This window comes from Osmia bicornis, chromosome 12, assembly GCF_907164935.1.
Source record: "Osmia bicornis bicornis chromosome 12, iOsmBic2.1, whole genome shotgun sequence".
In the NCBI taxonomy this organism is placed as follows: Eukaryota; Metazoa; Arthropoda; class Insecta; order Hymenoptera; family Megachilidae; genus Osmia; species Osmia bicornis.
In genome coordinates, this window is record NC_060227.1 from 3,307,035 (window position 1) to 3,331,627 (window position 24,593).

Below are 24,593 nucleotides of genomic sequence, written 5' to 3' on the forward strand. Positions count from 1 at the left end.
AGCCATGAGTAATGTTAAATCAAAATTGTATAATCTTTGCACAATTGAAAAGTTATTTAGAATTCTGTAAAATACTTGCTAACAAAAAACAAATATTTTTACAATTAGTTATTATATATAAAAAAGTACTTTAACATCTAGATAACAATACAAATACATTCCAGACATGGTATATTCAAGATCATAAAATACCACTATCATTTATAGTTAGAATGCACGATAGATTTGGTTCCAGTTGAAAACTTTTCCATACAGAAATTTTTCTATCTTCAAATCCAATTTTCTTTATCAACAGTCTTGTATTAGGAACGTGCGACCAATACTTTCCTAATGCAGGAGTCACTTCATTGCAATTTCCAGCTGAATCTGTACTGGTTGATCCTACTTCATAATTCCATTGAGTAATCACATTGACAGTAATAATCGATAAATGAAATTCATTAGCAATAAAATGGCACATATTTGCTACACGATTCAGTGCAATTGTTGTTTCATTACTCTTAGAAAACTTGAAAATTATTCCTGGCAATGAATCAATAATTATAATCCTTGTTCGATATTCTGCTTTTTCTTCTTTTAAAGCAATTGTTAACAACCGTAAAATTTTTAACAATTGACTTAATTTGTATATGCAACATACTCTGATGCGGTTCATAACTTCATCCCTAACCTAGGGTTGAAGCAAATACCATGCTGATTATTCAAATCAAATGTTTCACTGCACAGATATAATATTTTATACATGGATATATACACATGATAGTACCTGTTTATTATAATTCCTTTTTAACAATATTTGTTCTATTCTTGAACCAGAAAAATCCCTCTTTGTATCAATGTACCTTACAATATTATTAGGCTCAAGTGCAATATTACTTGCAATTGTTAAACATAACTGGGTTTTTCCACTCGAGGATACACCACATACTTCATATATTTGACCAGGATATAATCCACCTTCTAATAAATTATCTAAACTAATCAACTAAATTAATGATTAATTTTACAAGTAGCATTTAACTAAATGTTTTTTTAATCATATACCTTGATACATTGGTAGAAATTATATTATTTTGTTCAATTTTGAACAAGTCAAAGGCACTTTTTACTGTACCTCCATATTTTTGTAATATATTTCTCTTGATTTCAAGTATATCCTGAAAATTTAACCTTAAAGTTAACATTTTATTGAATTATTTTTATGTTAATAAGTTTCATTTCAAAATACGTATTTATAATATCTTCTTTCAAGAAACTCATATTTATACCTTAAGCGGAAATCCTGTACACGTTACTAATTTTTCAGAATCTTCATCTATAAATTGCATAACAGTACAAATATGTTTCCGCTGTAATTGTTGTATTACAGAGCTTGATAATTTCGAATCTACATTTGAACTTAATTCCGTCATGTTCGAGATTATAGATTCTTGAATCAGTATTTACAAGTTACATGTATTATACCATAATCCCTATAGTTTTTATACCTATTATATTAAAAATTAATCAAATACAGAACCAAAATAACAGAAGCTTCCGGAAAATTATAATTTTTACGTGCATTAATTTTGCTTGAATGCGTGTTTAATTATCATGAGAAATATAATTTGGTTTTAATACATGCGTATAAAAATTTATAATTATTCTAACAATAGATTAATTGAACGTTTATCGTTGATCATTTGTTTCAGCTAGAAATTTAAATTATTATTGGGTATACTACGTAGATCAATGCAAATATAACAGTGGTACCCAAAAGATGATGCGCTGAGTATCGAAATGACCTCGGCGTCATTCTTACGATTGTACGTATCACACGCGGGTACTTCGTTAAGTATAGAATAATCAAGTAGAATTAGAACAACGCGTTATAGATCCGAGTATATTAATTTTCATTTGTTAGTTGTTGATTCATTCGTCATTTATTGTATATTTGATCATGATTCTTTCTGTGAAAATCTGTCGAGATTTTGTCATTACGTTTAAAAATGTGTTTAGCATACGTTGTCTCATGAGAAGTCTTCGCGCATGTGTTCGGCACCTGAATACTTGTTCCTTCGAATTTGGTTAGAAAAGACACACATAAATTAAGATAAAAACTGCCAATAAAGGTCAACGAAAAAGTAAGTGAAAAAATCTTCTATTTCCACTTTTCATTTTATTCATTTTCATGATACAAATGGTGTCGTGTAATCGCCATCATGTAATGGTCGCATGTAACTTAGCACGTGGCGTGTTCCATGTATAACCCGACAACCATGTTGCGCTAACTATGAAATTTGGTCACGATTGAAACAGTATTTTATTTTTTTACTCAATTTATTTTATAAATAATATTTTTAAATATTTCATTCATGAAATTGATCACTTAAATTTATAAATTTCTGGTACTGCAATTTTTAGAATGAAAATCTTGTGTTATAAGTAGTAAATAAAATAATTATAAAATTGAGAGGAACAAGGTATGTATTGTTAATACACATAATCTGATAAACGAGACACGTATTATATTGTAAGCTGAAGATTAAATATTGAAGAAGATATATAATTTCGTGATATCAGTTTGTTTGCTTTGTAAATTGAATTGGAACATTCGGATCAGTATTTTATATACGGTTCTAGGAATGTAAAGTGATGTAATCCTGCCTGTAAGGTATGCCCATATTTGTCTGATTCGTATACGATTTTTAGCAAGGGATCGTAATACTTTATTACTCTAAAGTAATTCGAACTCTGCTGGTTAAGATTTTGTAAAAAACGTATATTTTTGTGATAGATGCTTAAGTTGTTTTTAAAGCAAACAAATTAAACAGCTTTTCTAGTTTTTACAAAACTAAATCTCATAAATTAACTACATCTCTTAAACTGTATTATTTATTAGTAATTTTAATAGATGCAATACTTTCCAACACAGTAAGTTTCATAGAATGTACATTTTACATACAAAAATAATAGTTGCTGATTTGATCTGTTAGTCGGAAAAGGAGTCCTTTTAATATTTTTACCAGTAACCAATCAGGAACATTTCACACTGCCACGTTGCCAAGTATCCGGTTGCTTCCAACCAATCGCAGATTCAGCATTTAGTTGGAGCGACATCTCTCTGTGGCTTGTGTAAACGTGAAGCAGCAAGCAGCTCTCGGTCTGGTCGCGGTCGAAATTTGTCGGGAGCCGTCGCCATGTTTAGAAGTGTGTGCGTCCTTGAGCGAGTCGAGAGAAAATGTTCTGTAAAATATTAGATATAGCTCATGCACTATACATTACGTGAGGTACCTAATTACAATTTAATGCTCGTCGATCACGGGTGTAACAATTATTTTCGTGGATGGCTCACCTACGTTGCAGAATTTTGTGATTACATTATGGTAAGTCCGCCCTCCTATCAGACCAACGCCAACATGGCGGGCGAAAAATTTCCTTTGTATCGCCGCGAGGCTCCACTGACGCAATTCTGAAAAATATTTTTTTTACGAAACCGTACGGTTTATAACATCAAAAAAGTTGTTTTTATTACCAAAAAGCATAACTGATAGATTGGCACAACGGTTATTGTTATTCCGTTAAGATAAATTAACATTTTTCTAATAAGAAAACTTAAACGCCCTGAACGCTTGATATCGAAGTTTGAGTATTCGTTACAATCTTTTGTTATTCTAAATGACATCGTTTATTTTACCATTTAGTTGATTGCGGACATATTCTTTTTGTTCATAGTGTTGAATTTCGAAGGTATTTTCTCTTCTGCGCAATACGCATGTTTTACAAATTCCAATGTGGTGTATCAGTTGGATCAACGGAGAAATTTTGATTTCGGCGCTTTTTTTACAAATCAATTAACGTCCTCATTTTGACTTATTGGAGTTACCCTATTTAAAAGAAGGCTGAAATGTATACATTTATATTAAAATTCTGTGATAAATTGCTTACATACCTTCAATAATTGTAAAATAAAATATTGTTAGTAATCAGTGAACCTGTAGTTTGTTGTTTCTTGTACATGTTTTTTTTTCTAATTAACGTCTTTAAACGTTTGTTTTTTTATTCTAAAGGAATTATATCATTATCAAATAATGTACTGTTTTTAATATAAATTTGTATGGTTAATAAATTAAAGTTATTGTATTTGTATCTTTCATACTTCATTTATTTAGTTACTTAAATAGCTTGAACATGAATATACTGCACAAATTTAAAATAAAATTTGATTAATAAATTTATTATAAAACAACGTAATATTTATTTAGATATTATTTATGTTGTTACTAAGATAATTTACAAAAAATGTTGAACTTACGCGTGACAAATATTTGTGTATGTTTGTGCAGTGTTGTTACCAATCCTTATTTATATGTAATGTAGTTGTAACAGATAAGATTAAATGATGTAATGTACACATTTTTTTGTTGTTATATACAGTTATAGTAAGAATAATTAATATAATACTATACAGTATGCGTATAGTACCATACACAATAGATAATCTTTTTTCTCAAAATAATGTTTAATTTTTGAAGAATTTTACATTTGTTGTTTCAGTGTAATGTGTAATGAGTGATAAGCAGACTGCACCTATTTTGCCACCCCTTAATGGGGGTGGAGGAAATAATGGGGGAAACAATGGAGGTGCGCCACAGCAAGCTGTTAATTTGCAAGTTCTTGCTAATGCTCAAGGACTTAACGTCCTTACCACCGGTTCTGGGCAACAATTTGTTATTACTTCACAAGTTCCTGGTCTTACACAGGTACATATTCATTTATTTAAAGTACCTCCATTCTTCTAAGACTGATAAATGGTACAGGTGTATTAACTATTTATATGTTTTTAATGATTGCAGGTTATATCAAGTAATGCAACAACCAATTCAAATATTCAACAAGTTGGTGTTACAAGAATTGTTAATATTAGTAGCACACCTCCACGTGCTAGTACTGTGGGGGTTGCAGGTGCAAGCAGTTCATCTCTACCATCTCCTACCCGCCAGAATTCACCTAAAGTTGTTTTAGCAACATCTCCAAAACTTGTAAGAACTTCTATTGGAAACATGTTTGTTACACCAACCTCTCAAACTTCCATGCAATCACCACCTGCCAGGAAGAAATTGAAGTTAACAGATTCTACTGAGAAACCTACTATGATTGCTGATGATGCAATGGGTTATAGAAGAAGAATAATGGAACACAAAATGAAAAGAATGCGTGCAATAAGGGAGAAATATGCGGAAAATGCATCAGAGTTATTCTTTCTTCATGCTGGAGGCAATATGATGGACTTTCAAACATGGAGGAAGAGACCTCCGACACCTCAATATTTGCATTTTTTACGACAACATAGATTAGATCCAGACGACGATGACGAGGATTTAACAGTGCCACTGCCACCAGTATCAGAAATTCCATTAACACCAACTGTGACAACAACTGTTTCTACAATAGTTCCTGTGAATCAGTGTACAGAAGTAAAGATCTCTGCTATGGGTGTTGCTCCAGTTGCGGTATCTACGACATTACCTGCAGCAGTAGCCCAACTTAATCAACAAGGTAAGCAAGTTATTAGCATTTACATGTCTGTGATTTATTTGATGGAGTAAATTATTTTAATAAACAGTTATCCTAATAAAACTGTCTACATCATTTTGTACTTACTACTAATGATTATTCCTAAAATAAGAGGAGGCACACCATTTTTATTTTTATTGAAAGCTACAGAATATATCAAAATTTGTTGCAAAAATATAAATTTTGATACATGCCTGACAGTGTCAAGATATAAACAATTTTAAGATACATTTTATATCATGAAATAATTACTTTGCATAATAGGACATGTACCAGGCAGGCCTCAAGGGGGCCGCCATGGCATGGTGTTTGCCTTCAGAGCAGCAATTCAATCTTCACCAGTCACCGTTCACCCTCCACCTACTTCTACTCTAGCACCCACGCTCATTATAGGTGATTACCGCAGGCTTATCAATCGATGTTTAGATTCATTAACTTTTGTTTCCGTAAACGATTCTCACTAGATCTTGTGAAATTAATTAAAAAAATTATTCGATCACACTTGGATACAGTTCTTTATTTAATGCATTTTGTGTTGAGAAATGATTAAGCTTGAATAGGTATGAGCATTTAATATAATAATGCAGTTTTCTTTAATCGAGTAATTGCATTACATGCTATCTTGCACTGTTATTAGGAACATTTGTTACAAATTTAACCGAATATGGTGGTCACTTCTAATAATGCATGTTAGTTTCTAAAATACTGGGAGTAGTCATCTTTATTTTAATAAAATATAGTGAAGCACATTCCGTTCATAATTAGCACTTCATTCTGTTGTAATCATGGAATCTCCTGAATCATTCTTACAATGACTGTTCCTCCAATAAATTCGTTGCTTGCTATACATCCCATTTTACCCGTTTATGTATTTAATTATACCCTCATTTAATATAGTGGAATATTTGTTCATCTAATCCCACAGTAAGACGGCCGATTCAAACCTTACATGTTTGAAACGGTCCACTCTTTGTGGGGATATAAACTCTACAGCTATCATAAGGTTGTTAAGTAATAATCTTTACAACCCAATGGAGCTGTTGATACATTTATACGTATACACACATTGTTATTTTATTTGAAAATATTTATTTACATATTAAATCATGATTTCATTATTACAGGCAATGCACCAATAGTTCCAAGTTCGCCAAAATCTGTAACAACGGCAACAAGTCCTGTTACTGATAAACCTGTAATAACTACATCTGTTACAACTATTACTACCACGACTACACCCAGTCTGTCTGTTACTGGGACTACTACAACTACTACTTCTGTTACTACCACGGTTACCGCTACTGCTGTTACTAAAACGTCCACTCCACCTACTACAACTAGTTCTCAGCCTGTAATTAAAGTTGTTAAGTTTTCTGGTTCTAATGCAACTTCACCGTGTGATATCACAAATAACCAGGAACAAATTGTAGAAAAGGCAAAGCAGGTAAAGTATTTTTTGGGGACAGCAGCCTAGCCGTTCTGGATGGGTAGTTAAGTATTTATATTAATTTACTAAAACATCTACAGGAGGCATATGTTATGCAAAGAATTGCTGAATTACAACGTGAAGGATTATGGTCGGAAAGAAGGTTGCCTAAAGTACAAGAACCACCTCGTACAAAAGCTCATTGGGACTATTTATTGGAGGAAATGGTTTGGTTAGCTGCTGACTTTGCTCAAGAAAGAAAGTGGAAAAAAGCTGCAGCGAAGAAGTGTGCCCGTATGGTACAGAAATATTTCCAAGAGAAAGCAATTCAAGCACAAAAAGCTGAGAAATCACAAGAGCTTAGGTTAAAGAAGATCGCTAGTTTTATCGCTAAAGAAATCAAAACATTTTGGGCGAATGTAGAAAAAGTAAGTTGTTGAAAGATTCGTGAATTGTAGTAGTTTTTACCCCACACCATTAAGCCGACAGTTTCAATGTATTCCGATTGAAAATGTGTGCTCGGCGTGGGAACAGCAAAGTCTGCTGACGTGTATGGTTGTATGGAATTCTGAAGTACAATCAAAGGAATGATGCTGGACACTTATTTTTATAGCTCTTACAATGCCGACCCGTAAGATTTACTAATTTTCTTTTCTCTTTCAAGTTGGTCGAATACAAACAGCAAACGAGGCTCGAAGAAAAAAGAAAACAAGCGTTAGATCAACATTTAAATTTCATTGTTGGTCAAACAGAGAAATATTCAACCTGGTTAACAGAAGGACTTAACAAAACTGACGGGCCTCAAAGTATACCAGCTTCTATGAATAGTTCAAGGATTTCTTCGCCAGTTCCACCTGGTAAATCTCATTCCGATGGTATGTTATCAATTGTAACCGATTTATACTATTCTCCCAGTAGCTGCTACACACGACACTCGTTTTTCCAATGCAGAGGATTTCCAACCAAATCAAAGTTCGGATGACGATGAAGAGACTATAGCTAAAGCAGAGGAAGAGTTAAAGTCTGTAACAAATCATAAAGAAGAGGTTGAATTGTTAAAGAAAGAGTCAGAAATACCATTAGAAGATCTCTTAAAAGAATTGCCGCCAGATTACTTAGAAGATAGAAGTAAAAGCATGTCACCCACTTCAAAAGAAGTTGCAGAAGTATGTTTGCGACGGTTTCACATAAATTCCGAGTTTACATTACCTATTACATATTCAGTACTAATAATTGAATTTTCGATAGGAAAATGAGAAAGCAGACGGAGATACAGATTTTGTTGCGGCATCTGACGAATCCTCCGATGAAGAGGAAACTATTATGGAACAAGAAAAGTTGGAAGAAAATACCGATTATAAGCAGGAACTGGATGATCTCAAAGTATATACATGTTCTTTTGTGTAAACCTTCTAAAAATAGTAATGAATTTTTTATATGCATAGTTAATTTTTTTTAGGCTGAAAACGAAATGTCCATTGACGAACTTATGGCGAAATATGGTAATGTGTCTGATGTTCCAATGGATGTTGAACAAGAATCTGTTCAAGGTACATAATACGTGAACATTATTATCGTCATATGTTGTTTATATACTGGTGATGATATATCTACCGTTTCCTGACGGTAGTCAAGTAATGGTTCTCATTCTTGATTCCTATTTTTTGATGTAACTTGAGGCATTTGTCTGAAAATTTAAAATGTTCATAATTTTTTAACCAACATAAAAGTTCATCGTAAAATAATGAATGCATTTTTGTTCATTTAGAATCAGATAAAGAAAGCATCAAAGAAGAAGAAAGTCAAGAGAACGAAGAAGAATCTACTAGTAATGAAACTGAAAGTGAAGAAAGCGATAATGAAGTTGAAGAACCGGCGTCTCAAACGCAAAGTGATAACGACGCCGATATTGGACTGAAATCTTTGTTAGAAGATATATCTATGGAGAAATCTTCGAGTGACAAGGTATCGAGCAAAGTTGGCATCCCCAGGGAAAAAATAACCGTGTCCCGGGCTTCCAAGGATTTTAATATATCGGTCATTTTTGTAGACTGCAGAAATGGATCACTCGGATGCTAATGACGAAATGGATAATGTAGCAGCATTGGCAGAAAGTATCCAACCCAAAGGAAATACTTTACTTACTACCAGTGTACGTTTCTTTAATTATATCTTAATGTGTTTTGTATTAAGAATTCAGCCTTTCATCCAAGATAGTGTGCTAATAATTGGCACATTATCATTTCGAAAGGCCAGAATATAAGTGATATTTCTAGACAAATAAATTATTTTGATTTATTTTGGAAAATTATCACGACAATTTTTTAATAAATTATTTAAGTCAGAAGTAAAGTTATTTATTAACAATATCTAATATAAAATTGATTATAATTTTAGGTTGTCACCAAAATTCCATTCCTTTTAAAGCATTCTCTTCGAGAATATCAACATATAGGATTGGATTGGCTTGTTACCATGTATGAGAGAAAATTAAATGGTATTTTGGCAGATGAAATGGGTTTGGGTAAAACGATACAAACAATTGCTTTACTTGCACATTTGGCGTGTGAGAAAGGCAATTGGGGCCCACACCTTATAATAGTACCAACATCGGTAATGCTTAATTGGGAAATGGAATGTAAAAAATGGTGTCCAGGTTTTAAGATTTTGACTTATTACGGAACACAAAAAGAAAGAAAACAGAAAAGGACAGGTACTAATTTATTTTATTTTCTTAAATAAGCGTAGGAAAAAATAACGGTGTTGATAATACGTTTTATCGGTTTACTCTAGGTTGGACAAAACCTAATGCTTTTCATATATGTGTAACATCGTATAAGCTGGTTATACAAGATCATCAAAGCTTTAGAAGAAAAAAGTGGAAGTATCTTATATTGGATGAAGCTCAAAACATAAAAAATTTTAAATCACAGAGATGGCAGTTATTGTTAAATTTTCAAACGCAACGGTAAGTACTTGTAACCTTACGTATAAAGCGATATATTTATTGATTATCGTCCTATATGAAATTTTTCTATTATAGGCGATTATTGCTTACCGGTACACCTCTTCAAAATAATTTGATGGAACTGTGGTCTTTAATGCATTTTTTAATGCCAAATGTATTCCAGTCGCACAGAGAATTTAAAGAATGGTTTAGTAATCCCGTTACTGGAATGATCGAAGGAAACAGTGAATATAATGAAAATATTATTCGTCGACTGCATAAGGTCTGTAGGTAGTTCATTTTCATATTTATATGCTCGTGTATATAATTCGCTACCGACCCAGATACGCGACAATGTGTCACTTATCTGTTTTATATATAAATAGCGAGATATTAAAGTATTTCTCTCTTAAAACTCGCGTGTCAGAATTAATATGACATACGAATCCTGTCGTGAGGAACAATTTTTATTACAAAAATTACGTAGCTTTGTCAAACTTTTTATTCTACAACCATCGTGTTACTTGCAGGTTTTACGGCCTTTTTTATTACGGAGGTTGAAAACGGAAGTAGAAAAGCAATTACCCAAAAAGTACGAACACGTGGTTATGTGCCGCCTGTCAAAACGACAGCGGTATTTGTACGATGATTTCATGTCGAGGGCAAAGTAAGCGTTAAACGTTCTTATATTATAATTTTAGTGGTTTTTGCTTTTATAGTGCTAACGATAATTGTTATTCTTTTAAAGAACAAAGGAGACTCTGGCTAGTGGTAATTTATTAAGTGTCATTAATGTATTAATGCAATTGAGGAAAGTATGCAATCATCCAAACTTATTTGAAGTGAGACCTACCGTGTCACCATTTCAAATGGAAGCTATTGAATATGTTACAGCTTCCTTAGTATGGAGTGCTCTTGATTATGATCCATTTAAGGTTCGTTTAATTATCTTCCAATTTTAAGCAATTGAAATTTTCAAAATGATGTGAATAATGTATTCATTTGTTACAGCATATTGATTTAGCTAGTATTAATTTTTTATTATGTGATTTGGAGCTGACTCTTACTGCATTTGGGGCACATAGAGTTAAACGATTGCAAACTCCGCGAAAACTTATAGAAGAAATAGACAGCCAACCAGACCCACCGCCGAGATGTCCACCGGGAAAAATTAAAATTAATGTTAGATTATCCAATCAAGTTAAGCAATCACCCACTCCTCAACCGACTCAAACGAAGATAAAGAATTTAGCTGGAATATTGCCTACTCCAAGGGTTGGAACATCCCCTTTAATTAAAACGGCAAATAATCAAAGTACTCCAGGACAAGGTAAGATTGTCTTCGAATAGGTGGTATTTACAATCTTTCTTCCAATTAATTTTGTTTGATTTTACAAATTTGCAGGCGTTACTTTAAGGGTACAAGGAGGTCAACAATTACAAGGATATTCCGTGCAATTGGTCCAACATCAGGGTAGCGTAAAAGGTATTTAATTCTCATCTTACATGTTTTAACGTACATTTACTTCCTTCAAATCTGGGTTCCTGTGCATCATTGATCAGTGGTTGCACTCATCGTCGCTGTGTAATCATTTTTGCAGTGGTGCTAAAACAAATTGGTCTCGGGCCAGCCTGTTTATAGTTTTTACCATGTTATAAGCATTCTAGAACCGAGAGCACATTAACAAAACTTACATTTAATTATAATCTAACATTTGTAAATCACTGTTTGTGTAAAACATTTGTTGTGTTTGCTTCGAAAAATAGCAATCCCTGTTGGAACACTAGCACATAACCCACAAAGTACAACAGTGACACCAACTACAGCAGCAACGAATGCACAGAGGATTACAGTAGGGAATGCAAATATTAGAGATGGACTGCAACGACTAGCCACGCAGACAGTTACAGTTAAACAAGGTGATTCCGTCCAAAGAATAGCAGTGCCTAGTTTTGCACAGCTGGTTCAAACATCTACCGGTAGACATATCATTCTGACATCAAATCAGCAAAACACTAACACAGGTTTGTCCTAAGAGTGCTCATATCCCACTGACTTCATTTATTATCCATATTAAACATTTCTGGTCCATGAATTTCCTATTTCATATCATTTGTATGCACTTTAAACGAATGGTTGTTCAGAAATAATCCATGATGCATGTTTATAAAAAAATAATTTTCTATGTTTATGGACAGTTTTGTACTACAATCCTAAACCCTAACTTGTCAAGTAAATAATTTATCAAACATTTTTCAATTATTACAATAAATATATAATCCTCTTGTACTTACAGTCTCGTTTCCAGTAATGACACCAAGCGGACAACGCTTAACAGTTTTATCTAAATCTTTGATGGGCCTATCTACCTCGGCAACTACGGTAAACAAAGTTATAGGAGGAGTAGTAACAACCACGAGTGGTACCAGTGGGCGACCCGTAATGAGGGTGCCACCGCTTAATGTTACTGCATCTCAAACACAGTCTTCTCCAACTGGCAATGGACAATCTCAGCAACAATCAATCCGTTGTGGTATTGTTACTAGACACGCACAAAAAGAATCAGAAAAGGCACAAACAAAAGAACGTCCAAAATCTGAATTCTATTTGGTAATTATTTCAACTAGACTTTAGTTGAAATTTCACTTAGCGTTATATAAATGTATTAGTTTCTATAATATCTTTCTGTAGCCACAATTGGAGGAAGAAAGGAAACAAAGACGGCAAGCTAAACTTCGGCTTCTTGCAAACATTAATGAAAAGAGATGTGCCGCGTGTCCTCTCTATGGTGAAGATTTGTTTATGGCATTACGAATTGGAAAACCATCAACAGCGTGTCGATGGCACAATGGTTGGGTTCATTGCGCGAATGCTGAAGATAATGTACGTACGCGAAAACAATTTTTTTCTCGTACAGAAGCACTTGCGGAAGCAATCAAGAGCACGGAACAAATTGTCGAGGAGCTTAAAGAAATTTTCGAAAGGTTCGTCCATTAACAAGAATTGGAAAACTTCCGTTTCATAATCAATATCATTTATTGCAATATAATTGTTTCGTTTTAGGTTCGTTGTTCATGTTCCTGCTGTATGCGCACCTCCTCCACGTTTTCATGTTTCTCATCCTCCTCCACACAAGTTGTACGCTCAGCGTCGTATGCAAATGGAATTGCAACGTCAACTATCACCGAAATTGGCATTGTTCCATCCAGTAGCTAGTGCAATGATGACGCAATTTCCTGATCCCAGATTGATACAGTACGACTGTGGCAAGTTGCAATCTTTAGATCAACTTCTTAGGAAGCTTAAAACCGGGAACCATAGAGTCTTAATTTTTACACAAATGACGAGAATGTTGGACGTATTAGAAGCTTTTCTTAATTTCCACGGTCACATATATTTGCGTTTGGATGGTACTACTAGGGTAGATCAAAGACAGGTAATGTATAATTATCACTTAACAATTAATATTATCTATCTCTTTTTCCTAACATGTTTTATTAAAATAATACAGGTCTTGATGGAAAGATTTAACGGAGATAAGCGAATATTTTGTTTCATTTTATCAACGAGATCCGGAGGTGTGGGTGTGAATCTTACAGGAGCAGATACTGTTATATTTTATGATAGTGATTGGAATCCTACGATGGATGCCCAAGCACAAGACAGATGTCATAGAATAGGTCAAACACGGGATGTACATATTTACAGGTAAATAAAGAAATACAATAGACACATGTTTCTATGATTTCAGGTATATATATATTTTTCTTCTTTAATTACAGATTAGTAAGTGAAAAGACTGTTGAAGAAAACATTCTGAAAAAGGCCAATCAGAAGAGATTGCTTGGAGATTTGGCTATCGAGGGTGGAAACTTTACAACTGCTTACTTCAAGAGCGTAAGTACCACAGAAGCGAAACAAGGAAGCGTATTCTTCACGGTGTATCCTATAATATTTATAATCATTTTCACAGTCTACCATTCAAGATCTTTTTAATATCGATCAATCTGAAAACGATGCAACGGCACGAATGGCCGAAGTATTGGAACAAAATAAAGATCGAGAAAAATATTTGCAAAAGGACAATCAAGGTCAGCTTGTGGACGATAAAGTAGCAATGGGTGCGCTTGAAAGTGCTCTCGCTGCTGCTGAAGAAGACCTTGATGTCCAGGCTGCAAAGACCGCGAAAGCGGAAGCTGTCGCGGATTTGGCAGAATTCGATGAGAATATACCATTAGACGATGCAGAAAAAGATGACATGCAAGTCAGCAAAGCTGAACTTGAAGTACAAAATTTAGTATCTCAGGTAAGACGTCTTTTTCTACGCGATAGAAAGTTTCTTCAATTATAACTTCTCGTAAGACGTTGATTCAAAATTAATTTTTTCTTTTTTTATATACTCAGTTGACACCTATAGAACGTTACGCGATGAAATTCGTGGAAGAATCAGAGGGTGCATTTTCTGCGGCGCAACTCGCCGCAGCTGAACGCGAATTGGAACAACAAAAAAAAGAGTGGGAGTTAGATCGGTTACGAGCATTACGCGAGGAGGAAGAAAGACGAATGCGGTTGGCTGACGACGATGAGAAGCCCTTAACGTTTGGACGCGAGGATGCGCAAAATCAGGTTAATAGTGCTAGTAATTCTAAGAAATTAGTGAGTAAGAAACCAGTTAGGAGGAGAAATTCGCGTAAAAATAATAAAACTACTCAAGAGTCGGAAAGCGAAACTGAAACTACTACAGAATCAGAGTCAGAATCGCAGGAAGACGTGGTAGAGGATAGCCTTGACGAGGAATCAAGTCACACAGAAAGTCAGAGTCAAGGGGACGAAGACGAGGAGGAGGAGGAGGAGGCAAATGATCAGAATGATTCCGAGAAAGGGGGGTATCCGAAACGTAAAAATCGTTCTAATAAATCGTTTAGTCAAAATCATTTTGATTTGAATAGTCCGCGAACGAGATCCAGAGGAAACGTTAAAATTAATCTGTGGACTTTAGACGTCAGTCCTATTCTACCAGGTATAAAGCCGAAATGTCGAGGTCGGGCCAGTAATCTGCGTAAGCAGCGCGAGCTTGAAATGAGAATGAAAGCGGAAGAAAGTTTTGTTTTGCCTTTACCACCTGTTTCGAGTCCGAAAAAATTAAACAATACGAATGCCTCGAATAAATTTGACGAAGAACAGAGTACTGATTTAAATTGCATTAATAACGAAAGTAACAAAACTTCGCCTGTTAAAGAGACACGCGACAGTGTTGGTAATTATAAAACAATCACGAATCATTACACGAATTCAACGTCTTCGTCAACGATAAAATTTACTAAAACTGCTACCACGGATGAGTCTAATTCTATCACGTGCTTAGATTCTGTAGAATCAGAAACACATTTTCGCTCGTGTAATTCACCTGACACCTCGGAACGATTTCAAGCTTCTTCAGAATCTGATGTCAAAGATGATAGTAGTGAAGTAACGCAAGATCTAACGGACACCAGTGGATCTTCGACACGATCTACACACAAGTTAACAGTCCCGTGTAGTAACTCCGAAGAGGATATGAATTCGAATGATGATTCTGAAAACTCTGACGTCAATATGGATTCACAGAGCGGTGGTAATTCTAATTCGTCGGCTGAATTGTCGGGTACTTTGAAAACGATTTCTGATTCAAAATCTTTAAGTAATTCTATCACTTTGGAGATAAACGAAGAGATCAATATATCAGAAAATTCACTGACCGCTCCCGTAAAGAATAAAATGATTCTTCAAGATACAAAGGAAACCAGCAAAGAATGTGTGACAGAAAATTTAAGTAAGAGTCCTGTAATCGATACCTCATCCCTCGTCGATGAAACAAACGACCAATTAAACGCGGAACCGTCTGTTCCTGCTGCAGAATCGAAAACGCTAGAAAGTAAAACCGTAGAATCCCAAAATGAAATTAGTGAAAAAGAAAGCAGGAGATCGAATAATCGTGTCGAGACAAAGGAAAGCATAGATGTAGAACCAGCGGTAACAAATAAGAAAGAAACTGATAGAAGTGATTCAAATTTAGATGTAAAAAACGAGTCTGTTAATGATAATATAATTAATTCTGTGATAGAAAGAAACTCTAGTCAAGAGTTTAGTAACAAAGATGAAAAATCTACTAAATTAGAAGAACCTGCGCGTAATCGGAACGAGGAGAAAGCTCAGCCTACTTCCTCTGATAACACTGACAATAACTCTACTTCGGATATACCTAAATCAAACAACTCGTCTGAATCTGAATCGTACACGGAGAGCAAGCATAAGTTTCGTAAACCTGACCCGATATCGTACGGTATCACAACGAGAAGCGCGAAATTAAATCAGAGCGTGGAAAATTCGGAAAGCCAGTCGAATTCGAGCGATTCGTCCGACACGAAACAAAACGAACCATCGAATTCAACTGTTCATCGAAAGGAAATAAATAAGGTAGCTCCTATTCGAAGACCCGACACGCCTCGGCCTATGGCGGAGCCAAGCAGAGTGACGAGATCAAGCGCGGGACGTTCTTTAACACCTCCTCCGCCAAGGAACAGTCATAGTCCAACGAAAACGATCCAAAGAAGACGACCAGATACTCCTTTACCGGAATGCTTCAAATCCTCTCCGCGACCAGCAACGAGATCTATGACCAGCGTGAATTCACCAGTGAGAAACGAGGAACAAAACGCGTCGTCGTACGAGAAACCGACGACCCGTAGCTCGAAAATCATGGACAACGGTTTCTTGAATCCGGCTCTGTTTCGTAGAAGCAGATCGATACCGTCGATGAAACCAACGTCGGACTCGAAAGATTCTACTATTTCAACTAGATCAAAGAGGATCAGCGACTCCGCCTGTGTAAATACTAGTACGGTAAAACGGCGACCGGACACGCCGGTTCCTACCTTCGAACAAATGTCGAGGGTCACTCGATCTGGCTTGAATTTCACGTTGAATTCTGGGAAATCGAGCGGTAACAATTCGTCGGGCAGAGGTTCGAAGCACGCGAGGAAGTCGGATTCGTCTTCCGAATCGAAGGTACACGAAGATGAATCTTCAACCTCGGAGAAAATGGAAACATCGAACACGGATTCGAATGGGAACGACGTTCCCTCGGATAGCCTGACGAAGCAGGAGGAATCAAAGTTACCACCTTTGAACGACGCGAATGAGAAACCGCAGAGAACCGCGAAGGTGGTCGCTATTCTTACTCTGGACACGAGAAGCAATCACATCGGCAAAGCGTCCAGTTCCGTTCACTCGAAATCATCGAATTGTAATTCCAGCGAGTCGAAGGGTAGTAAAAAAAACGCCGATTCTTCTAATTCGAATTCAACAACGTCCGACTCGGCTGGGAAAAATTGTCTCCTCAGGATCTCGGACGTGGCGTCGAACTGTAAATTGGACGGATGGCATGGTACTGGATTAGACGGTACCCGTGATCGTATCTCTTCTAACGTACTTTCTAACGTAGCAGGTACTTACACGAACGCGAACAATAAAACAGGGAAATCGTCTACGGTGAACAAAGTAACGTCCTCCCCTTTGAATTCGAAACTTAAAACGGACAAGGTTCCGTTGCCTGTACAGTCGACAGTGATAGCTTTAGTTGATCTGGACAATGATCCTAATTACGACTCGTCCGATGGGTCGAAAAGATTAAGGAGAAAGATCAAACGAACCCGTTTAACGTCATACGCGAAGTCATTGATAAAGACGAACGAATCGCAGATGAACGATACGTTAGACGATAAAGAGGAGCAAATACCTCCGTTGAAGAAATCGGTTCGTTCTCAGCTTACTCCTCCTCCTCCTTCTTCGCAAACCACTCAATTGGAGAAGATCGGCAGTAATAGTATATCTTGAGTCTCGCTAAAACTTTATCGCTGTAACATTTAGCAGCGTATTTGTATAAATGTTTCTCACGATTCAGACACGCATAAACATTTTGGACTGTTACTTGGAGCAGCGTGCGCATAATCCAAGTTCTAATTAATTAATATTAAATTTTTTTTTTTTTTTTTTTTTTTTTCTTAATTTTTCACACGATTCTTGTAAATAATTCACATACAAAGTAAAAGGAAGCGAGATGTTTCTTTCGTTGTACTGGGTACACACGTGTAATATTTTTTAGCATTGTAAATTCTGCTCTCCTGTAAAGGTTTCTCTCGAAAATGTCTCTAAGTGACATTTGTAATTTATACTTGGTGATAAAAAGAGAAAATGAAATGAAAACAAATGGAAAAGGAAGATTTAAGAGATCCGACTGTGTATGATAATAGGGATAGAAAAATGAAACCATTATAGCTTAGTTGATTAGTAAACGCCTGCAAATGATTAGTCGCTTTTCGCGACGATTTTGTGGTGTGATCGTATATAAAAGAACAAAAAAAAAACAGAATAAAACGAAATACAATAGACAGTCGATTCAGAAGTAAAAGAAAAAAAAAAAGAATAACGTAATTCTTCTGTAAATGCGCCGTACTTTGCTCTCATGTAACGCCTTGTATTATATAACTTTGCAAGGTGACGACCTGATTACATGCTAGATTTTAAGAGGTTTATTTGTTTAATGGTATGTCCCACTGTAATATTTAAGTTGCGTGCCTGTATTTTGTATGATCGAGTGAGTCCGAGGAAGGAAATAAACAAAATATTCCTTGCTACGAAGTCGATGTGTTATCTTATTTCTTGGTGCGGTTTCCAAGTCTGTTCGATCAAAGGTTCAGTTCCGTTTTGGTGTCAAATTTTGCTCAGTGTGCTTGGTTATATAATATACATTGAGGATCATTAAAAGCGATGATCTTGCATTCTCGCGATGTTTTGGTGTGGCAAGGCTATCATGACCGCACATTAAATTTAAAAAAAAAGAGAGAGAGAGAAAGAATTGTGTAAATTTAGCATAAATTTCATAGCATGCAGTAGAAAGCTCCAATAGTAATTTGAAAAAAAAAAAAAAAAATGGCACCAAAACACTGCCTTTGCCATTCCAAACTTGGAGTCAGCCAAGGTATAAGCAGGCACATTAATGAGCGTCTTGTACGAGATTTCATGTCGACACGATATCAAAATAACGTGATTTTTCGATAGGAAAATGAGCCTTTGAACGAGCAAAGTGTATACAGGGTGTCCCAGAAAGAGGTGTTAGTCCTTTAAAGGGGTGGTAGCTGGGGTGATTTTGAACAACATTTTCCTTTGCGAAAATATTGTTTGAAGCTTCGTTTTTGAATTATTAAGGAAAAAACACTGGGCCAATCAGGTCAGGCCCAGTTTTCGCAGTCGAAGCTGCCGTCCCTGGGCCCAGTGTTTTTCCTTAATAATTCAAAAACGAAATTTCAGACATTTTCGCAAAGGAAAATGTTGTTCAGAATCACCCCAGCTACCACTCCCTTAAAGGACTAACACCTCTTTCCGGGACACCCTGTATAACACTTCCTATTCATTTCCTTGACACTCCAAGGTGATCCGTTTCACATTCGGATTAACATTCTTTGCTTGTAACAGAAGATATCTGAAGATTTCTATCAAGATTAAATCATCAATTTGTAAATTTTCACGTTCATTAATCGTACTTATGTATTTTGGTTACGGTGTACACGACGCTCGTTCCTTCGCGAACATTTTTCTTTAAGTCTTCTGGAAGAAGATTATTATTTTTTGTAATTCTTGAATAGATCTGATAGTAGTACTTTGATGTCTTACAGATATGGTTGTCGGACGACAATATGGAACAGATGCCGGTTGGTATATAAACATCACTCATGTATTCTTTCTTATTCATCAATCTTTTGAGAAGCTGGATAGATAACGTTTTGTTAAATTATCAGATGTGGTGTCCGCCAACGCCTCCCACAACGGATAACGATGTTTACATCGACTATTCATTGGGATTCCTTTATGAAAATACTCCCATGTCAGAGGCTCAATTACCTCCGATATACATTAAAAAAGAACAAAAGAGAAGTAGAATCGACGCTGGACTTAGCGATCGCGATGGTAAGTGTATTTCTATTCGTTTAAATGGTTCTGCATAAGAATGGTACCCTAATTCATTTTCTTTTATTATATAGGACGACGAGCGGTTAAAATGCGGCACAAAGAGGAATCGGTTTACGCACCGAGATCTTTGTTCGATCGTCCTTCACCGGCGCTTATGAAAATGCGTCGCGACATGAAGTTACATAAATATCGTATAGTTCGTCCACCGATACCACTGTCGGGTATTAAACCATCGCACATGTCCAAGTCTTCCGCGGACCAAGAGCATGTTTTAGATTGGATGATACACGAGGATTGGGCTCTTCTTCAAGCGATACAAATATACCAAGGACTGCCATTGAATTTAATGATCTTGTCACCTGGACATACACCGAATTGGGATTTAGTTGCTGACATAGTGAACAATACATCCCGGATCTACAGGTCACCTAAGCAATGTAGAAGCAGATACGAATCGGTGATAGTACCGAGGGAAGAAGGAAAATTACTTTACGATACAACGCCGAAAAAGCAAAAGAAACAGAAAGGCGTTTACAAGATGCCTCAAGTATCCGAGGTATATTGCGATATTTTTTATTGTACGTTTGAAGAGAGATGTTGACCAGACAAATTATCGTTGTTTAATCCTCTTCTTTTAGCAACAAAGTAAAACAAACAGGCCAATGAAAACGTCACAGTTGTATAATCAGGATAAAAATCATTCGTTTACGTTAATGTGCTGTCAAAGATTCGATACGATTAAATCTGTTTCCAATAAGAGAACGCCTACCGTTAAACCGTTACTCGTTAATCCGTTAATGAAGAATCCTACTAACGCTGCCGTTTTAGCCGAATGTGGCATTCAATACGATAATCCTTTGGCACCTATAGATGTTGCGACGCGACGAGCCGACAGGATCGCAAAGGAGAAACATAAACACGCTGTTAGTATGATAAAACGTAACGTCTCAATTATCGAAATCATGAAATACATAGAAATTTATATATAATATCTTTTTATTCAGGTTTTAACGGCTGAGCAACAGCAACAAGTAGCTGCTCGTCTGCTGCAGCAGCAACAACAGCAACAGCAGCAGCAGCAGCAAGCCCAACAGCAGCAGCAGCAGCAACAACAAGCTCAGCAACAGCAGCAACAAATAAAATTGCAGCAGCAACAACAATCACAGCAGAATATTTCGAGTACCACGAGTCCTCAAGTGCATCAATTGACCCAAGTCGTCACGACTGTGACGACTGGTTTGACAACGATGAAAACCGTCACAACAATGACGAATGTTACCACGTGTGGAACAACGGTTGCCACGTCGGCGGTGAAAACTCGACTAGGTGGAACATTGACCATGCAAGAGACGCGAACAGCACCGACCGTTGTCAGCGTTGGTAATCTTCAAGCTGCTCAAAGAATCGCGACAGCGAGCTTGGTATCCGCTGCGCAGAGTTCTCCCTCGGCCACGCAGAAGGGTATCGTTGGGGTTACCGTAGCTACGGCTTCCGGTAGTAAAACGCTAACTGCCGCACAGTTGCAGTATTATAGACAGCAACAAGTACTCTTACGGCAACAGCATATGAAAGTACTGCAGGCTCAGGGTGTGAGCGGTCAAAAAGTATCCGTGGCTGTTTCAACTGCTGCCGCGCAGCAAAGGGCCACCCTGATGAAGCAGGGTATAACCGCTGGTACCGTTGCGCAAACAACCGTTGGGAAACAGACGGTAGCGCGTACAGTGTCGGAAACCGAAATGGCTGCTCTATTGAAACGACAGGCTTTACAGCAACAAGCGAAAGCGGTGGCTCAGGTACAAGTACCTACGCAAACCGGGCTTACTCCGGCTCAAATATTCGCCCAAGCTGGTTTGCAAGTGCAACCGGCTGGAACGTCCGCCGGTGGTACGCCAGTTGCTACCTTGGTGAAAGCCGCGAACGTAGCCAGTGTACGCACAGCAACGCCTCAACAAATACGTCAACTTGCTCTTCATCCTCAAATTATTACACAGAGGAAATTACCAGCGCAAAAGGTCGCGCAGTTAACGCAAGTTGCTGGTAAAACTGGTGTACAGACTCAATTGATAGTACAGCAGAAATCTTTACCTGCGACTATGACTGTGCAGCAGATCCAACAAGTTATGAAACACGTTCAACCGTCGGCAATGCAACAGTTTACCCACGTATGTTTCTGTATTATACGTTTCAATTTTTTATGTATTTCGTATTGTTCTTTATTGGCGGCGCGACCGTCATCGCAATTGTGAATGTCTGTCTGTCTATCCCGCTCCGTAGCAGCTAAACGGTAAGAGGTATCGACTTGGAACCTTGATCATTGAACGCAGAAGGATCGATAACCGGAAGCACGTCCAAATTTTCAGTCCTCTAGGACCACTCCTTGCACCCGAAATCGGGCGTCAAAGTCCCCCCTTTGAAGTTTTTCGCTAATCAGCGGGCGGCGGCGCAGGGGGCCATTCTCTATCTGCATAGTGCCCGCTGATGACTAATCAGTACCGCTATATCGCGCCGCCTTAATTTAGTGCTTTGCAGCACTATTGAATTATTATTAATATTCTTGTTTCTTTATACTAACAATATATGTATGATTTCAGGTCTCCGCTGGAGGACAAGCAGTCTCTTCTCAGCCCGGTCAGGTTGTCTTAGCAAAATCTCCCCTGCAAACGCGAGTAATTCCAGTCGTATCTGCTGCTTTGAAGCAAACGATTCAAGTTGTGACAGCAAGCAGTGCTCAATTGCGACAAGCTACACCTACTCAAGGAAAACCCGTTGTTACGACTGCGAGAGGCAGTCCTGGACCTAGTCAAGTCAGATTACAAACCATTACTCATCCTGTTCATCCTCAGCAAGTACAACAACCGCAACAGCAACAGCAAACTCAACCAGATGCTCAACCAAAGTAAATATATCTCAAAAGACGCACTCGGATCGATTTAGCATTAGGAAGAATTTTATTTCGAATTCAGGTGGTTTGAATAAAGGGAAAGAGGAAATCATCGTTCAATTTTGGGGCCTCTTAAAATAGTGACAACATTCCAAAAGGTATTGCAAGTAATTTAATTGCAATCAGTTCGATGTTGTGACCATATTTCGGTTCAAACAATACAGCTGCAATATTTATGCAAAAATCAATACTATTTCACCCGCATGCGACAATGCTATTTTCTTTTGTACTTCGATTTTATTCAGGAAAAGTGATTATTATTGCATAAGTATTGAATTATCTTGGTTTTACTGTGCTAGTTTTTCTTTCAAAATTTGCTGGCCGAATTTGTATATATATATCATTATTCACTAAAAATATTGTTACGCATTATTCATTTCGGAGAATTTCGGGTAGTATTATTATAATTTTATTATGACGTTGTTTGTTTTAAACACTCGGAACATCGACGACGATTATGAAATTGACGCTGCTCATTATTTCAATTTCATCAAATCTGGAGCCCATTCGAAACGAATGCTTTGCATTTTAGTACCTAATCGAGGATTCTGACAAAATAGGTTTCTTGTGTCAGGTGCAGTGCGATTTTCTTTATGCGATAGATGTGTATCTATCTTTCAACTTTAATATACAGGGTATCTCCCGGAAATGGGGGGTTGCTGGGGTGACTCTGAACAACATTTTCCTTTACCAAAATGTTGGTTGAAGCTTCGTTTTTAAATTATTAATGAAAATCACTGGCCAATCAGAGCGCGCCTTTAGCGCGGGCCGAACCACGAGAGCGTTGGCTTTCGGCCGCGCTCGGTCGTGGTCGTGAACAATCGCATTAGCGCAGCGTGGGTATCAAGGTAAGCGTGCGATAAATGTTACATCGTCCTAAATTAACCCAATAACTGCTAAATTTTTATTTTTGATATTTTTATTTAACATTTTATTTAATATAATCTTATTGCAAGTGATAAAAAAAATTATCACTTATCATCATTTATTATTCGTTATTCGTGAATAATGAATGCGTTTGTACCAATGCGTTTATTCACGATCATGACCGAGCATGGCCGAAAACCAACGATCTCGTGCTTCGGCCCGCGCTAAAGGCGCGCTCTGATTGGCCAGCGTTTTTCGTTAATAACTCAAAAACGAAGCTTCAAACGACATTTTGGTAAAGGAAAATGTTGTTCAAAATCACCCCAGCAACCCCTAATTTCCGGGAGTTACGGGACACCCTGTATTGCTTCACGAGAAACGAATATTTTATGAAAGACATCTCTAACGATGCTCCATCGCGCATTGAGACCGTATTTTTTCTTCGGTTTTGTAAGAACTAATAAGAAAGAAATTTAGCCTCGAGAAATACGCTTAACTTGTCGATACACATGAGTAGAAAGAAAATCATGAATCTACGACTGTATATGTATCTATAGTTACCTGTAGGATTTAAAATTTCGTTCGATAATACGATGTTTATACTAGGCTCTTTATCGAATTGTGTAAGATTGTACTAATAATATATATATATAAATATAAATATGTATAATTCGTGTATTATAGACGCTAAAATAAACAAACTCGTAAGGAATCTATGCATTTTATGCATAGTCTGTATATTCGGCTTACTGGAGTCACTAATGAGCAGTTAATTCTGTAGACATTTATTAAACTCTTACAGAATGTTTTCTTTTCGTACATTCTAGTCAGCAATTACTGTATCGAC

General features: G+C 36.7%; 2 protein-coding genes across 6 annotated transcripts; one reads left to right on the forward strand and one right to left on the reverse strand.

Annotated features, from left to right (window-relative positions):
• Positions 1–21: 21 nt before the first annotated feature.
• LOC114871300 (DNA repair protein RAD51 homolog 4) lies at positions 22–3,082 on the reverse strand. Its single transcript, XM_029177029.2, has 5 exons — positions 3,006–3,082; positions 1,269–1,487; positions 1,045–1,157; positions 767–977; positions 22–670 (listed from the first exon to the last, which is right to left on the reverse strand). The coding sequence occupies exons 2-5, from the start codon at positions 1,410–1,412 to the stop codon at positions 182–184; spliced, it is 957 nt and encodes a 318-aa protein (XP_029032862.1). The 5' UTR covers positions 1,413–1,487; positions 3,006–3,082; the 3' UTR covers positions 22–181.
• LOC114871294 (helicase domino) lies at positions 1,758–24,458 on the forward strand. Of its 5 annotated transcripts, XM_029177009.2 has the most exons (33): positions 3,146–3,365; positions 4,537–4,742; positions 4,836–5,538; positions 5,821–5,949; positions 6,681–7,000; positions 7,084–7,410; positions 7,647–7,857; positions 7,934–8,148; positions 8,231–8,365; positions 8,442–8,532; positions 8,751–8,947; positions 9,033–9,134; positions 9,380–9,695; positions 9,776–9,950; positions 10,026–10,212; positions 10,460–10,596; positions 10,678–10,864; positions 10,941–11,259; positions 11,335–11,415; positions 11,697–11,954; positions 12,227–12,540; positions 12,622–12,914; positions 12,994–13,366; positions 13,442–13,638; positions 13,713–13,827; positions 13,904–14,236; positions 14,335–14,556; positions 19,644–19,679; positions 19,767–19,935; positions 20,010–20,494; positions 20,577–20,861; positions 20,943–22,100; positions 22,530–24,458. In XM_029177009.2, the coding sequence occupies exons 2-33, from the start codon at positions 4,548–4,550 to the stop codon at positions 22,836–22,838; spliced, it is 8,574 nt and encodes a 2,857-aa protein (XP_029032842.2). In that variant the 5' UTR covers positions 3,146–3,365; positions 4,537–4,547; the 3' UTR covers positions 22,839–24,458. The 5 variants fall into 5 exon arrangements, with proteins under 5 accessions (XP_029032837.2, XP_029032842.2, XP_029032836.2 ...); XM_029177004.2 differs by lacking the exons at positions 3,146–3,365; positions 19,644–19,679; positions 19,767–19,935; ... (2 more) ...; positions 20,943–22,100; positions 22,530–24,458 and adding an exon at positions 1,758–2,123 and having other exon boundaries at positions 14,335–18,609; XM_029177003.2 differs by lacking the exons at positions 19,644–19,679; positions 19,767–19,935; positions 20,010–20,494; ... (1 more) ...; positions 20,943–22,100; positions 22,530–24,458 and having other exon boundaries at positions 14,335–18,609.
• Positions 24,459–24,593: the final 135 nt, after the last annotated feature.

Coding starts and splice junctions, on each gene's coding strand:
- LOC114871300 (XM_029177029.2), bottom strand. CDS start 1,412: ATGACGGAATTAAGTTCAAATGTAGATTCGAAATTATCAAGCTCTGTA. Junction 978..1,044: donor ATTTCTACCAATGTATCAAG/GTATATGATTAA, acceptor TTAGTTGATTAG/TTTAGATAATTTATTAGAAG. Junction 671..766: donor AAAGGAATTATAATAAACAG/GTACTATCATGT, acceptor CTTCAACCCTAG/GTTAGGGATGAAGTTATGAA.
- LOC114871294 (XM_029177004.2), top strand. CDS start 4,548: ATGAGTGATAAGCAGACTGCACCTATTTTGCCACCCCTTAATGGGGGT. Junction 9,696..9,775: donor AAGAAAACAGAAAAGGACAG/GTACTAATTTAT, acceptor GGTTTACTCTAG/GTTGGACAAAACCTAATGCT. Junction 13,367..13,441: donor CTAGGGTAGATCAAAGACAG/GTAATGTATAAT, acceptor AAAATAATACAG/GTCTTGATGGAAAGATTTAA.